A 22,021-nucleotide genomic window follows, 5' to 3' on the forward strand; every position below is an offset into this window, starting at 1 on the left:
ATTTCCTCGCGTTCAGGGAAAAATGGATAAAAAGCGATTCAACTGAACAAGTGCGAGGCACAAAAAAAATCAAGGAAAGAAGGGACTTCCTCCTCCACTAAGGAGTTTTTTAAATGCAGTCTTTGCTCTGCTTGTGATTTTTTTGCTGTGCAGCTTCTGCTGGAAGTGCTTGGAGTTGGAGATGGCTCCTTCGCCACAGCCCAAACGGCGACACCAGCGGGTTCCCTGCTGCAAAGAGCAGCAAAAACGGCCTTATAACGGCCGCAGTTAAGGGGGTGCCCCGTGCCACCCCTGGGGATGATCCCGAGAGCACCCAGCGCGTGAGGGTGGCGGGGGGAAACGGGACCGAAGAAGCACGTGGAGCCTTTGGTCAAAGTCCGTGGGCAGTGGTTCACGGTTGGCGAGTCCTCATGCTGCTGGCTGTGCCCAGCGGGGACGGGGTGACGCCTTTGGTGACTCTCTGGTGCTGCAGATGGCCGAGGTGCCAGGGCCGGCCCTGTGCCACACGGGACAAAAGCCCACCTCCTCACCTGCAGATGCGCTCCCCGAGCAGAGAAATGCTTCTGGAAACAGCAGCGCGCCCAGGAGGAGCTGGACGGAGCCGAGAGCGTGAAGCACAGGTGCCTGTGCCTGAGAAGATCCAGCCCAGAACAATCTGCCACCAAACACCGCGGAAACCCAGCGCATGGGGCGTTCAGAGCGCTCCCGTCTCTTTGCAGACTGTAATACCACGTGGTAACGTTCAAAAGACTTCACAATCAAGGAACTGAAGCCTGGAGCTACTGGAGGGGTTGCTGGTGCACGAGGAAGCGATTCCTACCCGAAGCGTGTCGGTGGAACCGCCGTCCAGGGCAGACGGCTTGGTCAGGAGCTGCACGGCCCCAGTCCAGACCACGCCAAACCCTCTGAAGGCACCGGGGCCTCCTGGGTGTTAACGAGGGAAGAATTTGGGCCGCGGTCAGCAGCTGGATGTTCGGGGATTGTGAATATAGCGAAGCTTGGTCTGCAGTGCTTTTACGGAGCAACGCGGCGACGCGATAAAGGAGGCTTGCCGCATCACGGAGAGCCCAACTGATCTAGAACATCTTTCCAAATTATCAAAAAATCCAGAGTCTGCTCAGAAACATAAGCTTGAGATATATTTTAACGTTCCTAGATGCGAGAAAGAGTGCTACATCAGAGTATTGGCATGCGGCGAAAGCAGGGTACCATAAAAAAAAAAACACTTTCTGCAGGGTTCAACAATAATCGGGCAAAACCAGCGCCGTTGGTTTGTGCACTGGGGCTGCTCACTAAATCTGAAACGCGTGTCCTCACTCCCCGATTTTCACAGCGCCTCCCGGTACCCAAGCAGCCGTATTTCCGTGCGGCTCCGAAGCTCCCAACATCTCCAAGTGCCCACTTCTTCAAACATCTCCGATCCTATACCATCTGGTAAGTATCAGCATCGCGGTCACTTATGGGGGGGGAGACGGATAGGAGACAGGGAGGATTAATGACATGCAGAAACGAACGCTGTGCAGAGAACGACATTTTTGCACTATTTTTCCCTGAGAAAAAATACTGAAGACTCGCTGGCAAGAATTCCTTAGCCGGGCTCTGCTTTTTTTCAGTTCAAGTAAGCACTTCAACATGATTCAGTAAGGATGTCCTACCACTACTCGCTTCAAAATGGTTCTCTCTGGCAAATTATTACAAGCCCTAAAAAAAGCCCCGTTAACCTAACAAGGCAATTATCATCACTCTTCCCCGTGTAAGCATTCGACTACAAACGGCTTACAACAAAAAGCCTGGCTCAAGTTGTCTCAGGCAGGGTAAAACACTCTGACACGCCTCAGTCTTGAAAAGGTGTTTGGTGGCTGAATTCCCATTTTTAATGATATAATTATTGTTTTCCCTTTGAATAGGAGAACACAGAAAAAGGCTTACAGAAGTTCAAATGCATGGGAAACGGCCTTTTTCTGAAATTACGTTAGTAATATTTTTAACCAAAGAAAAGTTACTGTAAAAACATCTGAGAGACCGAAGAAACTTCCTGTCCAAAAAAATAACAAAACCCATGCTAAATACTTTAAGTGCCTCGGAGGATGTGTGTTTTTTTTTTTTTTTTCAGACTTATTACTATTCATCAGCCTGAAAGATAAACAACGCCCTCCCCCTTTTTAGGGCAGAAGCAAGATTTTGTAGGAAAAAGAAAAAGCTGTCCACAGACTAAAAGCCATTTAAAGACCCCCAAACGATCCTGCGTGTCAGACACGGGGCCTGGGACTCGGAGGGGCTGGGGAAGGTTGCTTCCATCCCCACGTTCACACCAAGAAGCGTGCGCTTGCCTGGGGCGAGGCGCAGGGAAGTGAAACCTCGAGCACACGTTGGAAAGGAAGCGGGGGGAAGAAGCGGGCTTTGGACCCAACGGTACATGACAAGTTGGAAATAAATCACATTCGTGGCGTCCCCGTCAGTCCATGCACGCCGCGGGCACCGGCAAGGGGAGGGCAAGGGTGGCTGGGTCCCCCCAGCCTCCTCTCGGAGCTATAACATCACTTTTTTTTTTTTTTTACAGATGCATGCAAACAAAAAATGTGAAAGCTTCTTCACTTCAAGTAGAGTCTGCAAAGCTTGGGTCACCTTGTGCTTAAGACAGGACAAAAAAAAAATCAGAATTGCCCTGCGACAACAACAAAATTGGCAAATTCAGCTGCTCTGAGGAACCGGCAGGAAGAAAAAGCACCTTTTTGTGCTGACACAGGTGAAAGGAGAACAAGCTGGCGTTTGGGTGAGTCAGAGCAGAGCGTGCCACCCGGCCAGCTCTCCTCCAGTGCTGCACGCTGCCCTGCAGCTAGCTCAGAAAACGCACTTTCAAGGGAAAATGAAGTTTTGCCTTCTCGGTGCCACCGAGGGGGCATTTGGGGCAGCTAGGGAGGAGCAGACCTGCTGAGCGTCCCGCTTGCTATCGCATGGCTGCTTTTCCTCCCTCCTTTTTGCACGGAGGAGGTAGTGAGGATCTTCCCTGTTGTGGAGGCAACATTTTGGTTTGCCTCCACAGAGAGAGGCTTTGCTCCTGCTCTGCAATACTGCTGCTTTCGGGGAAGCCAGCACGAGCCATCCACTCATAGCAAGTGCCTGCACAGGCCGGTATCGATGTCCGTAGTCAGCAAAGGACTGCACGTGGGCATGTCCCCACCTGGGTCTTCTCTTATTTCTTTACAAAGTCCGACTCCCACCATCAATGCAAGGTTTAGTAATGCTTTCAGAGCCAAAAGATGCAGAAAAGAGCTGGCGTGGAGCAGAGCTGGCAGCACCCCTTCAGGCCGCCATTAGGGCCAAACGTCACAAAATGTGGAATCAGTTTATCTGAAAGACATTGTCTACAAATAAATCAAAGCCACCAAGCTAAGCTACTTGGCAGAAAGAAAACACCAGGCCAAACAGAAGCACTGCGGAGAGCAACGTTTTACAGGCACTGCTTTCTTCTCGACTGCACCTAGCGCCCCGTGGAGATACACACAATGTGCCTTACAGCACGGAACCAATAAAGGAAGGCAGCAGAAAAGAAAGCAAAGAGCCAGCAGAAGTTACACGACAAAACTTTTAAATCCCGACAACTTCAGAATGAGATTCTAGAAACTGGAAAACTAAAGGATACTGGCACAGCATCGTTGCTGCCCTACCCAAGCCCAGTAGCAAGAGTAGGCGAGGAAGAAGCCTCACTCGTCCTTGCTGGGCTACTTCAAAATACGCATCAAAGACGATTTCCTTTTGTGCACTTGTAATCCTGAAATTGTCTGTGCTGCTCCACATGTGGACGACCACACGAAGTCTATCATACGATATCAGGATGTGCCCATAAATCGTGTGAGCAGTAGAAATTTCCATGCGTGTTGTGCCATGGTCGCACCAGGGATGATGGACACTCTTCTGGTGCCGCTGGAAGAGCACGAACTGCAAGTGTACTTTCTCACAAGTCTTCCAAAGCTGGGCTACAAATCAGTCATTTTACAAAGCCTGCCCAAGATTGGCCATCAAGGAATAAAACTTTCAAAAAACGATTAAGAGGAAATACATATTGAAAAGAAAATAGTAAGGGCTCCTGGAAAATTCTCACTGCTCAACACCAAAACTTTCCAAAAAGGGGAGCACTGAACCAGGACACAACTACTGGGCAGTGTTTGGGACAACGGTGGCTGGAGGGGCACTAGGTGAAGGCAGAGGATCTCTGCTCCCAACAAGACGTGGGGCAAGACGCAGGTGACTGTGACGACGCAAGATGGCCTCATCTGAGGCCATAAAGCAGGGGGGAGTTTGTGGCTGATTTTCTCTGTAGATGGCTATGATGTGCTAAGCAGTTAATTGGCTTTTTTTTTTTTTTTGCACTACATTAAAGAATAAAAACCTCTGTCTAAAAACTGTATTTGTCACAATACCTTGTTATCCCATGTCTACGTTGTAAAGGTAATCCTGTATATTACAGTGGTATGTAAAAAACCAACAGAGGAATACCCAAGTGAGTTATATTTTCAGTGATTCCGTTGGTTTTTATTAGACTTTATATGCATTTTCCCCAGATACTTTTGAAAGACAAGGATGTTGGAAATATCCATAATTCTACCTCTCGTATAGCTTATACCTTTACTCTTAAAAAGAATAATAATCTCCTGACAGTCAACCAGGATCCATTTTCAAAGAAGGAAAACAGTTAAAAAATAAAATAGAAAGACCTATAAACATGCAGACAGATGGCTATATTCTGTCATTAACTTCAAAACAAAATAAAAATATTAACTTCTCTATTGTTGCTAAACATACTGCAGCAAGACTTGAATGCCTGGCAGACATGCACCTCATCTGCTGCGAAGGCATAAAGACATACCTGGCTTCTGTGGTATTATTATTTATTATTTGTTAAGCACCAACAATGTGTTCGGCACTTTTCAAAGCCAGAAGGGGCGAAAGTGTACTTTAAAAATGCTGCTCCCGAGGTAAATAAGACCACGGAGACGGGAAAGCAGGAGGGCAGTATGAGGGAAACCCACGCTGCCACGCGTCGGGCCTAACAATAACAGGTCTGAAATAAGAAGAATTTGGAAAATATCCGGCTTGTAAAGCTGGCAGGTGTAGAGATAGCAGAGTTTTGCACCGTTTGACTGGAGGAGAGGACAAAGAGGGTATTTTGAGGTTTGCCTGCGAGCAGCGCGGCCTGGTTAGCAGTGGGCAGGTTGGCTGCCGGGCTGGGCAGGTGCGGGCCCACGGCTCTTCTCCGAGCTCGGCTGACCCTCCACAAACACCAGCGTGTGGCTGGCACTAACCACCTCTTACTGATACCTTCAAGAGCCAAAAACTGAACTTTGCAAAAATGTCAAGAGTTTGGCGGGCTGTCACAGAGCCTGCACGCACTGTCCTGCTGACCCCCAGGGATTAATGTCCCACAGGACTGAGAAAGAGAGAAAAAAATCCCACCCCCTTACACAAAAAGTTTGATCATTTGTGTAATCCACTGAACAACGTCCATTTTAGAGGTGTGACGGGGCTCAAGGCCTACTCCTCCACCTGCGAGGAGCACGTCCAGCCCCTCGCACAAAGCCCTCCTCCTCCTCCCGCTGTGCTCACACCAGCCACAGACTGCAGCAAAACACAAGACAGTTACGGGGGGAAAAAAAAGGCTGTGAAAGGGGAACAATGAAAAGCAAGCAAAACAGGAAAGGGGAAGCGAGAAAGACACACCACAAGGCCTTGCTAATTCGTTGGTCGATGGCCCCCAGCCTACAGATGCGGAGGCCTAACTCGGGCACGGCTGCACTGAAATGGGGGTTTCTGCTCCCGGGGGGTGATTCAGTGAACCCAATACCAGGAGCCGATCACCACACGGGGAGCGGAGGGGCTCCCCAGGTCCGACCACCCCTCTGCCTCGCATTTCTGAATGGCCCCACAAGGCCCAAGAAAGGCCTTCAGGTAATCGGGGGGCTCCTAAGGGTCAGAGGCAACATAGGTGGGACTTGGAGCCCGAACCCCATTTCCCTGGGATGCACTGCGCTGTGTTGCCCTGGGCAGTTTGTCATTCTGTCCTTTCTTCTTATGAGAGTGACTTTTATGCTGAATTAAAACAAGCTAGAGAAGCATCTTCAGATGTGAGAAGACAAAGAATTTCCTAAAGAAGTAGGGGATGCTCCATGACAACTCTAAAGCCGTTTGATGGCGCTTGTGTCTGAGGTATCAGCGGGTTTTCTTTTTTTAGGCAGGATGAGAGCACAACTTAGTCATTGTTTTTAATTATTCCATACATAAATAGCTCCTAGGATTCATATCCTCATACAGTCCCTGAAATCTCTACTTGTCAGAAGAAATTGCTCCTTTTTTTTTTTTTTTTTAAGCCAAGAAGCAAAGGAATAAATCACACAATAATAGAAGCCCGGCCAGAGCGTCATCTTCCGTCACCTCTAAGGTCACTGCTGGTGAAGGCTGGCACCAGACACCGAGGGGGCAACTGCAATGCTGAAACACGGTCTTTCAAGGGGGATGTGAACATCTTTCTTTCTTTTTTTTTTTTTTCTCCAGTTATTACCAAGGAGGAAGTTAAAGAGCTTTCTGTGAAAATCAGGTGGTGAGAGTTTACTGGAAAGCTCTTAAAAATATACAGATCGTGGGCTTGTGTTTATCTGGACCTTCCCAAGGAGTATGCATTGAAACAGGTGAAAAAAATCTAGAGCCAATGCAGCAAGAAATATCTGCTGAGTTTATGGCATCGGTTTGTTAAAACACTGATTTATCGGTGTTTACATGTAGCGGACTGTTTACTGACTGATTTGAATGACTTAAAATATAAATATCAGCCCATGCAAAGCGTAAGCAAAAGAGATACACTAGGTTTCGAAACTCGGGGAGATCTAGACAACTTGCAGATTGTCTGAACTGCAACTAGAAATGCTGTAAAGAAGTTTGCAAAATGAGAGAAATATTACTTATAAATGTGAATGAATAGCTCTCTTAGAAAGTACAGATCCTGACTAGATTTTGTGCAGCATACATTTTGAAAATAGTGTTTATTTTAATAATCAGCATTCTGTGTCTATCTGTGCCTGTAAAAGATCTCGTTTCTCCATCTTGAGCTGTTCTGTATGTGAAGTTCCTGTCTGCAGCCGCATGGTAATTAAGTGTGATTAAAGATGCTATTCATTCCCCTGCAAAGCAGCAGGTAACCACATGTCAGAAGGGGGTGGTGGAAGCGCGGAGTAACTTCTGGGCAGTAAAAAGGCTATTGGAAATGGTCTGTTGGAAATGAGCAATGCGACAGCGCGCAGCAAATGCTACAAAAACGGCCACGTGGGTTTGTGGCAACTACAAGAGATCGACGCGTTCCTAAGCGTTACAAACCCCAAGAAAATAACATTTAAAATCGCCTCTATTCCTGTGTGCACTGGGGGCTGCCGAGAGCCCGGCCGCGGCCTAGACACGACTAAGAGAAAGGCACCCAGGAAAAGCCCGCCAGCAACCCGGCCCCGCAGTAACAAACAGAAAAGGGAGGTTGAGAGGAGTCGGGGCTGGAGAGAAGGCTGGGGGCGGCCATGGGAGAAGGCCGAGCTGCCTCCCAGGGCCTGGCACATCAACCAGAAGGGTACTTCGTCTGACAGGTGCCAGAAATCAGGTCAATAGCAGCATGGCGAAGCTTCCCCCCAAAAGCCGTTTCTCATAGCTGTCACGATCCTTTGAAATACCGGCACGCGTGCTGTTTGTGTACATGCACACACGAGCTCCTCGTCTCGCCGTGATTCCATAAAATGGCCAGATAGAGCTGGAGTTTGGCGCCCCGCAGGCCAGTAATCCAAAAGGCTCATTTAGCAGAGGTAATGGGCACAACTGGAAAGAGGGGAAATTCCATGTAAACACCAGCAAACGTGTTTTTACTGGGAGGGTGGTGAAAGATTGGAAGAGGCTGCCCAGATGAACTCTGCCCTGGGAGAACTCTGCCCTACTCGAAACCCATCTGGGCATGGATGGGTTGGTTTTTTAGTTTGTTTGTTTGTTTGTTTTTAGGTTTTACGCATTTAGATTAGCAGAAGTTGCCAAACCATACCTTATATGCCAAGGACAGCACCCTTGGCTGTCACCCTTGGACACACCAGGGCACTCACCAGTCAACTCTGAGCCCTGCAAATTGCCAGAGTTAGTCAAAGCAGACCGCCTTTTTGCTGGAGGTCCTCCATCAAGCCCTGACCAGACGTGAACCAGCAACGTGCCGTGTAGCGGGGTCACAACTTGCTGTGGTACCACCGCAGGCGAGCATCACTCCCCTTTTTATCGCATTCACGATAGCACAGAAAGTCAGAGTGCAGTGACTGCAAAGGCAAACCAAGCTCCTATTAGCACTCAACCACAACATAAACCTATTATTGCACATTACAAATAGCAGTGCTATTCTGTTGCCAGGTTATAAGCTCCAGAAAGGTGCCCTTGGAATGCTCACTTCCAACAAAATAGCCCTCAGCTTAACATTTGATCCAAAGGGCTAAGAGAAAAGCACTTCCTTTTACCACTAAATTGCAGTGTTGGGTTTTAGCATTTCTTCAATTATGATATGGACAATGAAACCGTGTCTTTCTGGATGCATGAGGAATTCTGCTAAATGAGCCATTCAGACATCTGAACTTAAGTCTGTTCCTTTAATACATTTGATTAACATGGAAATTTTATCTCTTATGTCATTATTTTAGTGCTGTAACATCAAAAACATTAGTCCACAACGTGCCCACGATCACAGGAGGATAGTTTATGGGCGCTAGAACTAATTTCTGGAGCAGAAGCAATGATTCCACCTCCCAAAGCAAGATGCTCGAGCACAAACGATGACAGAGGTGAACCTTCTCCAACTATAAATCACCACAGAAGTTAGCAGGAGAAACGCTGCTTCCCGGCCCCGCTGAACACAGTGGGACTTTTGCCACCCACCAAAATGTTATCTGGTATCGAAGTATCAAAGGCTCTACTTACAGTAGAGCACCATTTTATTTTGCACCGTATTTCTTGCGGGGCGTATCGCATCCCCACGCAGCTGTGGCTGGTAAGTACATATTGCCCAGTCAAGAGGTCGGAGCGTCCAAATATTTAAAAGCAAATAAACAAAGCGCCGTCGCGTTCGTTCAGGGCACTGGCGCTTCACATCTCATCACAAAAATGGATTAGCAATAGACTTTGTAGGACCTGCATTCCTTGGTACATTAGGTATCTTTTATCATCTTAGTATAGCTTTTGTGTGTGTTTTTATAGGGATGGAGAACGAAGGAGGAATTATTACAGGTAAAGGAATCTTGCCATCAAAATGTGAGGAAATCTAGTTATTTGACTAAGCAAAAAAAACTAAGTGATTTGTAACAGAAGAATAAAATGAACTCGCTGTGTCTCCAGAGGTCTGCAATATGATCTTCAGAAAAGGTAGCTTGCCAATTTAATTGAGGTAGGAGTTATTTAATTTTTTTTTATACAGGTATAGTTTTCAATAAAACTACATATGCCTATAACACTGCAATGGCAGATGTGTCTCGATTATTAGAGGTGGGCTCTAGGGAATATATACAATGGATCTTGAAATCCGTAAGCAGCTGTTTGGAAGGGAGGGGTGGAACATTGCAACACACACACATGTTCCTTAAGTGCAGTAATGTTTTGTTATTTTACTGCAGGTGTATTACAGAGATGAAATTTAATAACTTATTGTATACAATACCAATAAAACCGAAAGATTCTTTGCCCTGACGTTCCTGAACAAAGTACAAATTAGAAGCAGCTCTGAGCCCAGCAGCGCTGTGCACTGACACGCACACAACCCCTGCTCACACCTTCCCTGGCTGCAGGCAGAACGCTGCCTTTTTTACTGTTTACCAGGAAAATGTGGTCAGGCCATTAAAAAAAAGAAAAAAAGGAAAGAAAAAAAAAAAGAAAACAAAACCCCAAAGTGCTCTGCAAGCTAGTGAAGAACGTGCTGCTGAACAACAACAACAAAAAAAGCAAAAGCATTTGAATGCGTGGGACAGCCTTTGTGAGTTCAGCTGTGAGGTCTCCGAGATGCCCGAAGCCCCTGTGCAATGCTACCAGAGTTATTTTTCTAACAGTCATTCTGCAGTGGCTTAAATCGGAAGCCCGATTTCAGAATATGCATTAGTCTCAATCTCGTGCTGAATGAAGCACTGAAGAAGGACCTTTTAAAAGTACATATCAGATAAAAAGATAATCCCTCTTGCTTTTTCTTTTTTTTTTTTCCCCCCTTTCTCTCTTTGCTGGACTCCTCTTAACATAATTAGAGATGTTGCAACAATTCAATAATTCACAGCAGAAAAAGGAAGTCCCAGTACTTCTGGAAGAAAAAAGAAAATGGGCAATCGCTATTTCTGTCCATTCCCTTCTCAGCATGAGAACGCTATTATGCAAGGATTTACACACTTATTGGGCACACAGGCACGGGCAGCTGGGCTGAATTAATCCATATGCACTTGCCACAGAAGCTGCCTCGGTCTTTCATTCCCATTATGCTCATTTTAAAGTTTTCCAGCAATATTTCCATTACCTCTATACAAAATCCCTGTCAAAGGTATGTTATAAACACCCCCTAGTCTGCTCAATGAGCCTCGAACGTTCAAAAATTAAAATCCAAGGCTTGACAGACGGGGGACTGGAGCCCCATCGTGTGCCAAGGACTCCTCTCGGTCTCGCCAAGTCCCGTGGAGCCTGGACGCGCTGGGATCCCCCTCGCCCACCACGTGCAACCCTTCTGCCCCTGCCACCCTGCCCCAGAGGGATGGGGGAGCAAGGGAAGGCGGCACGGAGAGGAGAGAGGAGCCCGGGCACACGGCAGGGAGGTCAGGAGGGAGTGTGTGATGTCCCTGTAGATACTTTGCCTGTGGCCTTCCCTTCGGCAGCCTTTCCCTGTACCAGGGTACCCTGAATCAAGCTGAAGTCCAAAAGATGTGATCTCATTCGGGATTAAGTTTATTATATTTTGGTAGCGGGTATTTAAAAACAAAACCAAAAAAAGAGAAAAAAATGGCGGAGCTTGTGTAACTCTACTCGCTTTCACCTTAACGCTTCGTTCCAGATCCAGCTTTCGACATGGGCTGGTTCCAGCTAGCCTCAGAGTATTTCTAGAACCGAGTAAATGAGCACAGCCAAAACCAACATCGAGGCTCACTTCTTAATAGTAAAAACAAGTCATCCTAGGACTTGGGGATTCTGCTTGAAGTTAAACCACCTTAAAAGCCGAACGTCCTTCACTCTGCGCTTGCCAAAAAGGCATAATCCAAATCGTCCAAGAACTCTAATTTATTCCCACACACCATCTCATGCGTTGCCTTGGAAATCTAGGGTGGATGTTTTCTGGCCATCAAGCTCACTTTACAGGTCTCTTTATTCATCGCTTTTTTTGAATTAACCATTGCCCAGAAAAGCACGGTGGCTCTGGACTATTCAGTCGGCCTCATCGACTATTAACTGATGAGTGGATCCTCGCTACGCCGAGCAGCACGTTACCAATAGTCTAGCAACCATATTCTATACATCCAGACCCTCTTGCAGAAAGGCACATCAACGTTTCACAAACACTGCACGAGTAACACCATTTTTTATTTTTAAATTGTGTTATTTAAATAACGTTTTTATCTGTCACACGGGAAACCGAAGCGCGGAACCAGAATGAAGTTAGATGAATAAAGTAGGAGCGCTTTGTTAAATACTCCTGCCTTGCTAATGCCCCCCAAACCAGCCCAATAAGAAAAAAAAATGGATCTTTGGGGAGATGGTGAGTAGCACAGAATTAAGACAACACACAAAATCCTGACTTGACTGAATGAAATGAGATTTTTGTCGTTAACTGCAATGAAGCCAGTATTTCAAAAGCACCTTGACAACAACTTCGGTACATGTTTCTTCGATGGCTTCTCTCTAATGGAATTAAATGGTTCCCAAGATGAGCTTTCCTCCATTCCCACTGTAATCAGCGTTGTATCTGCTACGGTTTTCTGTGAGAGCAGAATTGGGCCCTGGGCTCGGGACTAAAACCCATCCTGGAGTAAATGGCTCGCTGCGTGCCTGACCTCTTCTCCTCGGTGTGAGCAGAGCACAGGAAGGAAACCTCAGATCGCTGCTGCTGCCTGCACGAAGAGGGGTTGGTGGTTTTTTTCGTACCAGAAGATTAATAGGTAGCAAGTTCAATATCGTTAGGTATTTAGTTTTCCTTAATTGTTCCAGGAACTCATCTACAGAGAGCAATGCATCACATCTGGAGGTAGCAATTTACCTTTCAGAAATCAACAAAATCTGCACGCTCCTCCTGGGTCTAGGAAAAGGGAGCGCACGCGGCTCCTCCCGCTGCACGGGGCCCTCTGACGACTCGAAGCTTCGGGGTGTTCTCAGCTCTCTGTAACATCACCACCGATGTTTTCTTTGGAGTTGACCAAATATCCTCTTCCTTAGTATCTCCTGTCTAGGTTAGCTAATCTTTCTCAGCACACACGAAAGCACGACCTAGAAATCTTGCAATAGACTTGTAGTTTTTAAATTTTCTTCCCAGCCTGAAGGTTCATGCTTGTTAATAATTTGGTGGATCCTGATAGTTCTGCAGCCTGGAGAACAGACAACAGATGGTCCAGCCTTGGCATTCAGCATTATTCCTTCTGTACCTTTCAGGAATTCAAGAGATTCTTATTTTAGAAATAGCTCTTCTCCTTCACGTCTGGGCATTGGTCATCTGCTTCATCCCCTTCTCCATTACACTTCAACAAAGTGGATGCATGCGGCAGAAAGAAAGATCCTATTCCCCGGCTTGGAAATTCTGTTATTCGTATTATTTTGCAATATTTACCTAATATTCTTCAAATTTTCATGAGTTGAAACCACAAAAAAGGGAGAGAGGGTAGGCAGGGCAGTAAGTTTTCTCCATCAGTTCTTCACTGACCCTACACAACCACAGAGCACTCCGTGGAGGACACCATGAGACGATCTGCCCAGACAGCAGAGCTATGTCTGCTCCCCCTGAATCCTGAGGAAATTCCAGAACCGGTCCACGGAAGTGTGGGCAGTGATTACTCAGTGATATCATTCAGGAAAAAATTGCACCGACTCTCACGTTACATTGGCTTGCTTACTGGAATCGGCGAGGTTTCGGTTCTAATGCCTGGACAAGGCACTCTGAACTCATTTCTGACTTACTTTCAGTATTACAAGCCCCTTCCAATACAGGAAGATCGAAAGAAAACCAAGAAGCGGCAAAGAAAAGGCGCGTTTTGAGATGAAATCTGAAAGGCACGTGTGGACAGACCCCGCGCCCCGTGGGAGCGCTGGGGGCAGCAGCACGTCCTGCTGGCTCCTAGCAGGGCAAAGCAGAAGCATGGGGGGGATTTTACAGCAAAAAGTGGCTCCTAAATTAGTTAAGAGCTACTGCGGTTGTTTTGGACCGGGTGAAGACAGAGTTAGGCGTGCGACCTTCTGTACTCACCTGTTCTGGCTAGCGCCACTGAAATCAGGAGGTCAGTCACTTGCTCAAACCGATCCATTTTGCTACGCAAAACAAGCCTTGTTTTCAAAACACGAGAATAAACCGCTTCCCCATATTACTCATTTTTTTTTCTCCTGGCAGATTTGAACGGTGGAAAGCTCAGAATATTAAGGAGGCCATTAAACTCTTTCAATACTTTCCCAAAGTAAGAAGCTGCCGCACTCAGAAAAAGGAAGCCTAGCACTCTTCGTGAGCAAAATGAATTTAAACACATGATTAATATTGCTACTGAAATTAAAAAGAAAGTGTCTTTTAAAAAAAATCAATTGTCTCGAAACAAAGCACAGACTTGAGGCTATTGATAGTATTTTTAGACTCAGACTTTCTCTGGAGACTTAAAAGTATGCAAATGCAAAGTGCACAGAGGCACACACACACATGCTATACCTTTGTATTACATTGGCATTTTATTATTTAATTAAACTACTCTTATTTTTCTAGCTCACGCATGCTTCCCTTGAGACGGCTTTGCTGTTAGCCTGCTGGCCTTGACTTCCAGCCAAAAACAATTCAGAAACAAAAAGGGACAACAAATCATATTTTCACAGACATTTTTATCCCTCAATACAACCTTGTTTTCACACAACATCATACAGATTCTATGAAAACTATAATTTATTGCAGTAGCCATCCAAAGCTAGGGGCTGACACGAGCTCTGCGGTGTGTTTCCACTTTTGCAGTTCCTGAAGTTGTGCTGCTAGGAAGGAGCCGCTATGCCGAAACACTGCAGCATTGTTGCGGAGGACAATAATCAATAGTTTGCAGCAGCTTGGGCCAGGGCAGGATTAGGTCAGCCCAAGTGCTAGCAGTCTCCAGTAACCGTATCCTGGCTAGCACAGCTCAGGCAGGAGCTTTAAAAGAGGCACTGGCAAACAGAGCCCACGCTCGCCGCCCTCGCCGTGCGTGGCGGAGCCTGCCTCCAGGGTGCCCAACTTTAAGCCACGAACCTCATTTATCGGAGTATTTACCGCAACCTCTCCGCTGAGCAGACTTCCACTTACCTGGTGGCAACCCTGTAAATTCGAATCTCTTCCATACGACGAGTACGAACCCCTTTCTGTTTTACCTGTTAATAAAAGAGAAGACAGATAGGTGTGTAACGGATATAAACAGATACATACGGCGTCTCTAAGCGCCTTATACGACGCTCCCCACATTTCCCAGTGCTGTTTACGTATGTAAAATAGGCACTGCTGGCTGCGTGGTGTATGGAGGCAACCGAAAGGGATTAAGGCTTTCTCCAGCTGAGGGTGGCAATGTGAAATAAACTTCCTAACCCCCGCTGCACTGCTCCACGCACCTCCGGACACCGGGGTGCGGAGGGCCCCCGCTCTGCCCCATGCCGAGCGCTGTCCCTTCTCGCCCCACGGGGCACCTGCACGGCCCCGCCATCGCGCCCTGGCCCGGGGAAATTCCTTCCCCGAGCCGGCCGCCGATGGGGCTGGCACTGGGCTGGAAATTCGCCATTCCCTGCCCACGTTGCGGCCGCCCCAGCGGCGCGGGGACTTGAACGGGGGCCCAACGGCTGCCGAGACGCTCTGCCAGCCCCAAGTAGCCCTTCCCTCTCTCTCCTTTTTTTTTCTTTTTTTCCCCCCCAGGAAGGCTTTAAAACGCAGCTCTGATGGCGTGACGTGCAGCACTGGTACGGTTATGCCGTATTTACAAAGGAAAATAAAGGGTCTTTCAGGTGGGAACGGCCAGGCTTGAGCAAAATCGCGAAGGAAAGAGGTGGTTTCTGCAGAGCATTAAGTCACGGCTGAGTAGCACTACACCACGTGCTAGTGAGACAAAGAGCAGTCAAGAGGGCTGATACAAAACATATTGACACTAAAAGACCACCCTTATGGTGAGGATAATCACGGCGGGGGGAGGTATCATCTCACAAAACACCCGTAAAAAATCACTCGTGACATCAAAGTCGTTAGGATAGGCTGGAGCACCAGGAGCGCCCCGCGCCGGGGCAGGACGGGATGCTGCCCCAGTGGCACCCCATGCCCCGGTCCAGGCCCTGGAGAACCCATACCCCGAGACACGGCCCCGACGCCACCGTGTCACCCGCTGAACGTCTTCAGGAAGCCTCGGATGGTCACAGCAGCAGCAGCAATTCCCAAAGCCAAGGGCACGGGGGACGGAAGCAGCCCGGCGAGGGGACGCGGGGCTACCGGCACACCCGCGCCCAGGGCTGGCGGCGCTGCTGCGGGGACTTCCCAGCGCCTTCCCCCTCTCCTGCAGAGCCCACGGGGAGGCAGACCGACAGACAAAGGCCGGGGGAGCTCACGGCAGTCGTTCCCAAAACGCCGAGCACACCTCCTAGGTGGCCGAGCACACCTCCCAGCTGGCCGAGCACACCTCCTCGCTAGCCACACCAGGCGCTCGGCTGGGGACGGCCACGAGGCTCGCTCAGAGCCGTTCAGAGGCTGAGAAAGCCCGGCTCTGGGGCTGGCCGGGAGCAAATCCCTGCCGTTCCCCCACAATAATCTAAGTCTGGAGCTTCCTTTTGTTGTTTGGCCGTTCCTCTCCCCGTTGTTTGGTTGCTACTGCTTTTGTTGTTCGCCACGTAAACCCCTCGCTTAAACGCAGGGACCCCCACAATTTATTTGCAATTCATAGGACGTTTGCACCCGTAATAACTTTTGAAAGCACTTGTATCTGGCTATAGGAAAATGATGGATCACCCACTCCACAGCCCCCCTCGGGTTCCGAGCACTGGAAGCCTCCGCAGAGATAATTCAAGCTGGAAATGACAACGAAATTTTAATCGTGAGCCCGACGCCGAGACCTGACAACAAAACGTCTCGCTGGCACGCCCGCCGCCCCGAGAGGGCCGGGAAGGGGCGGCGAGGGCAGGGGGAGAAACGCCAGCCCCACGAGGCGAGCGGGGCGAGGGGACGGAGCGCACGCGGTCCCACGAGGGGCTCTCGCCGCTCCTCTCGCCGCTGCCCGGCTCTCGGCAGCCCCCGTTCCTATCGGATCAGACACAGGCAGCCTCGTCTTAATTTCAGTTGTTAAAAAATATTTATCCCGATACTAAAATAAACCCGCTGCAAATTACAAGTTGTCAGGGTTAAAATCTACTTCTATTTGTGTGGGGGAGGATAAGAGAACAGCATAGACATGAATCATTCTCAGTAATTTGAGTGTTTCCATGACATCAATGGGCACTCGTCCAGGACTCTGTCGAAGTCTGTGAGGTACCAAAGCGGCACAGCAGCCAGCAGGAGATTGACTTTTTTTTTTTAGGATTATGCTCCTTGTAAAGATTTCATCTCTAGCATCCACTTTTACCACCAAACAGATAGCTTTGGAGATCATGAGTGAACACATTTCATTCCGCGAGTGTAAGCCTTTAACTTTATTACATTGTGTTGTTGTTGTTGTTCCCGCATGCAGCTAGAAATCTGCCTGCTCTATTAAGAATAAATAACTGAAATTCATGAAAAAGTCAAGAAACCGTTAAAAAGATACACACACACAGATTTTCACCATCAACTGTAATTATGAAATTATCATACTTTTTGTACCGACACTTCATTTCGGGGGGGGGGGGGGGGGGGGGGAGGAATATCTTTTGTATAAACTGTCCATTTAAAATTAGCTACAGTCTTGATGTTGATTTTCTGCTTAAAATTCACTGGCACATTTGTTTCAGATAATAAAATTTGCAAGAGTGCTGATAATATGCAAGAGTAGGCTCTTTAAGCAACTATTTGTGCTCACAGATACAAAAGCTTCCCCTGAATTTCTACGTTTACTGTACATTATGCATCATTTTCAGTCGCTTGAGCACCGCAGCCTGCGCTGTGCGTTTTCCGAGGTTTGCGAGAGCTAAAGATTCTCTCTCCCCCTTTCTTTTTTTTTTTTTTTTAATGTTTTAAAAAAGAGAGAGCGTCTACAGCGATGTAGACACCCGACGCATTCACTGCGGAATTTTCGAGACAACCCTCTAGTACTAGAATGCGGCAGCCGCTGCGGATATTTTTTGGCACAAAGACAATGGTGGCAGTGCCAAGCCCCATGGCTAAAACTACTCAAAAGAGGCATAAGGGTAGCATTAATCGTTCAAGTCTTTTACTGCATGGAGTACTGTTGTCCATATTTTAAAACCTAAAAGTACCCGTTAGTAATATTTGTTGTAAGCCAGGAAAGGAGAAGGGGGAAAGAAAAAAAAAGGAGGAAAAAAAAAAAAAAAAAGAGCTTGAAATACAGACGAGTAACGAATCTAGGCAGACGTCTGATTAATTTTTTCTACCTAGAGGACCAAATGCTAAAGTGTGCCGTTTGTTACCAGCACTCCACGCGTGCAACAAAACATATATCCTTACGTGGCTTTATGATCTGACAACTGAATCAAAGCTTCATGGAAGAAGTTGACCTACAAAGGGTGGTTAATAACTTCCAAGTACACGCTTATTCTTTAGGTGATGCAGAAAAGGCATTTTCGTTGTCATCGGAGGTAATAACTTAGGGTGTGTAAATATATTTTTATATATATCTATATGCAATTAATTGCCACAATGCATGCCAATCACCGGAGAGACAAAGAAAGAACTCCATGCAGCTCCTGGTTCCTGACAAACACACTGAGTCTCACGGCCGTGCTCTCTCACTACTTCAAGAAAAGAACACTGCTTATCTTCACTAAACTCAAACGACTGCTTCGGAAATATTTCGCTTGCGTTTTTGTTTAAGTGCAAAAATAAAATAAAAGCAGCCTGGGATTGCCAATCAATCAATAAAGAAGCCACCCGTCTTTCCATGGTGCACTTTGAAAAATTAATTAAATTAAGTAGAAAATTCAAGCAACTTCCCAAGCACAAATGCCAGTCATCTGATTCCCCGCTCTGCTCTCCCCTGCCCTGGGAGATAGGGCACCTTGTCTTTTTTTGGGTAGGCAGAATGAGAGGCATGAGGCAACTCTTTCCATCTGCAGAGGAAAAGGAAGTGAAGCTATTTCTATAAATGACTTGAATTCAATGTTTACATTGATTTCGTGTTTGACATATTTTTTTAGAGATGAGTTCAACCAGAATATTCTAATTCAGGTTTCCGATGCCCTACATTTGGGGTTTAGTTCTTGGTTAGATTGAAGAATGAAAACCTGTCTGGAAAAAAAAATGAATTAAAGATTGAAATTTTAATGGCTCCAAATTTGGGTCTGTTCAGATCTGCAATTTTCCTTAACCTATCTCATATTTTACTACTGCACTTCTAACATTATTCAAAATTAATTCTCATTCCTTCTGATGTCCAAGGGTCTCGGGTGCATCCTGAAGGAAGACTGACCGATTCCCTTAAGGGAACGACAAATTCAGGGAGCACTCACTGCTGAAGCGAGACCAAGCATGAGAAAACACAAAGCTTGGAGCAGATTTTGAAAAAAAAAAAAAAAAGTTCTCAGGACCTGAAGAATGGGCTGAACTTTAGAGATCCGCATTTGTCTTTCTCTAATGAACAGATACATACCATCAGCCGGAGCAGGGCTTATTTGCATTATTATGACGATCGTGAAACAGTTGTCTTCAGCCTGTTATCTATAGCTCTTGCATTCAGCATTCTCCTATGCGTGTTGAAAGTTGGTTGCACAAGGATGGAAGGGCGCGAGCACTAGAGAGAGGAGGGCAGGGCTCCTCTCCGTGCTCACCCGTGTGCGAGAGGACCACCTCTGGTCTCTGAATTTGCCACGAGGACTGGCTCTGCACAGCAGCTTTTGTCTCTGATATCCAGATTATCAGGACTATTGGCTTTTTTTTTTTTTTTTGGTCTCTGAGATTTGAAATCAAGAAAAAATCAAGCTTATAGAAATCAAGCTAAAATTTGTATTGCATTACAAATTATCCTAGGGGAAAAAAAAAAAGAAAAAAGAAAAAGAAAAAAAACTCTTTATGAGCTATTGTACATTATATGCCCACACACACCTACGAGCACCTCACTCTCAGGGAAATACATACACGCACCCTGTGCCCTCCAGGAATATTCTCCTGGGCTTTGCAATCTTTTGACCTTGGCAGAAAAACTATCTTTCCCACGTTATCTTTTGAGGAGCCAGCAGGTAATTTCTTTATTTTTTTTTTCAGAACTTCTGCGTCCTCTGTTCTTTAAAAGAAAAAAAAAAAAAAAAACGCAAATTAAAAAAAAAAAAACAGAATGCTTTTAGTATTAAATGAGGTTTTTTTTGGACTCAGTTTCAGGCAACCGGGGCTGAGCAGTAACTGCTGAAGCTGGGGGTACGGGCACAATCTCTCCTCTGCCAACATTTACACAGCAGAGAGTTACTTAGCTCGGCTCAGTTAGTAACTCGGGCTTGACCTAGGTTATGTACACATATTTCTCCAACAGTAATGCGCTTCCTGGTATAGGATATACAGTCAAAATATCCTATTTATTTCAGTGAGGTTCTGAACAGCGTATTTTACATCACAAAGAATCTCACCCGATGGTAATGGAAGTATCATGTTAATGAGCTATTTCTGCTTTGTGCTCTATGTGAAGTACAGACAATAAGAAAGGAATCTAATAGATTTTAAACAAAGTTTGTGCAAGAACGTGCGCGATATAGCCCAAATGACACAGCAAGTGATCTAGGGAAGCTCCGTAAATTAGATACAAAGCTAAGGGAAGGTATTAATCCCAATAATTTTAATGGCATCATACCCCAAAACGTAGCACAGTGCTAGGAGAAAGAGATCTGCTTGACATGAAAGAGGATTTTTCCACTTACACGGATGTGCAGTAAACAGTAATGGTTTTTAAAGAGACGTTACGATGCCAGAGCAAGTGCTATTACAAAAGGAGATTTCCTTCTTTTTTTTAAACAATACCATCAAAATGCAAAGGAAATTAAATCCTAAGACCTATACTAAAATAATGCTACGGATCTGACTTGAACAAGCAAATGAATGGAAGGAGATCCAGAGCAGAAGTGGTGCTTCATCTCCGACTCCCCTCACTGCCCTAGTGCTCCTGCTTAAATAGGCAGGGTTAATTCCCAAACACCCCTAGGGCCAGACTCCTTCCTCTACGCAGCCCTAGACGTGTGCTCGTGTGCCCGTACGTGTCGCTTATTATATTAACAGTGACCATCGCTGGCTTGAATTAAGCACTCAGACTTGGCATTACGGCCCCGCGCTCCCCAGCTGCGCTCCCCGCGAGCTCTGCGCCCCGGGACAGGGCAGCCCCGACCCCGCCGGCCCCTCCGCGCTCCCCTCTCTGCATATTCAGTTAGGAGAGCAATTTTTTTTTGTCACTGATCTTGGGTCATGAAATGTTGGCCCCAAATCAAAAGACTGAGGCAAATTGCTCTATTTCTGTAATCTACCAAATAATAGCATCTATTACAGGGCAGTATGTGATTTCTCTGTTTGCGTGCTTTTAAAACAAAATAGCTGCGGCAAAACTATATTTGAAACAATAAGAATGTGAAGACCGAGTATCGAAGATCGCATTCTACCAGATATACATAGAATAGTCCTTTAGTCCTCGTCTAGTCCCACCAAAATCAATGCAAAGGTTATCGCGCTGTCCTACAAAAGAAATGTTTGACACGGATACCGATTTGCCTTCACGATACAGCTGCATGACAGGGACCGAATGCGGTCTAATCCAGTAGTACAAGCACATCACACGCTCTGCAACAGGTTTTCAGCACCTTGAAATTAAAGAGAGGGCACGAAGGTATTGCCATTTCAGAGCCATCAGTACAATTGGGCAACTGATGCATAATATTGCACTCTGTGGGCAAGGAACGTCGCCGTCTTTCACATCAAGTGCAGGCACTAATTGAGACCAGAATAATAAACGTTCATATTTAAAGTCGGTATTTAAACAAAACAATGTTTCTTTCAGTGTTGTGTGAAGAAATATTTAACGAGCTAGGGAAACCTTAGAGAATCCTCCCCATCACGGCCACTGTTTGTGTCCCACAAAGACTAGGCTCATCCTAACCGTCATGCTCGGCAGCGAACGACTGGGCACCCAAACCCAAAAGCCGTGGAACAGAAGAACATTCACTGGAAGGGATCCTTCATTTAGCATGAAGATGTGTCTGACTTCGTAAGCATCCCTAGCCTCCCTTCCTTTTCATATGTGCACGGAATTTCAGTTTAGAGGAAATAATTACGATCATCTAAGCCTGAACACCTGTATAATTCTGGAAATAATAGGGAAATTTATTTTGTAAAGAAGCAAAAATTCTAAGAAAACCTACTCACCGTGATTTACCCTTCTCATTCTTGGAGCATGCAATAGTCAAAAGATGGGCAGGGGATGAAGGCAGGCATTACAGAACCAAAAAAAACCAAAAGCGTTATACAACACTGAAGAATCAGAGTAATAACGAGGGGCAGCATTTTCATAAAGACATGAGACAAATAGAAACACGTTGCAATAAAGCTCCAGACCTGAAAGCAATATCTAAGAATTCAATATAAAGCACTGAATATTGTTTTATCCTAAGTAAGCCTCCCAGAGCTATTTCAAATTGAAATATACCG

General features: G+C 46.3%; 1 protein-coding gene across 34 annotated transcripts in view; it reads right to left on the reverse strand.

The window, feature by feature from the left end:
* LOC310888599 (transcription factor 4) overlaps nucleotides 1-22,021 on the reverse strand; it is a 211,545-nt gene that overhangs the window by 93,308 nt on the left and 96,216 nt on the right. For all 34 annotated transcript variants that reach the window (XM_083815444.1, XM_083815443.1, XM_083815446.1 and 31 more), the window contains one exon: nucleotides 14,534-14,598. In XM_083815444.1, the coding sequence (XP_083671570.1) occupies nucleotides 14,534-14,598 (65 nt within the window). The remainder of the gene's footprint in view (nucleotides 1-14,533; nucleotides 14,599-22,021) is intronic.

This window comes from Anser anser, assembly GCF_964211835.1.
Source record: "Anser anser genome assembly, chromosome: W".
Taxonomy (NCBI): Eukaryota; Metazoa; Chordata; class Aves; order Anseriformes; family Anatidae; genus Anser; species Anser anser.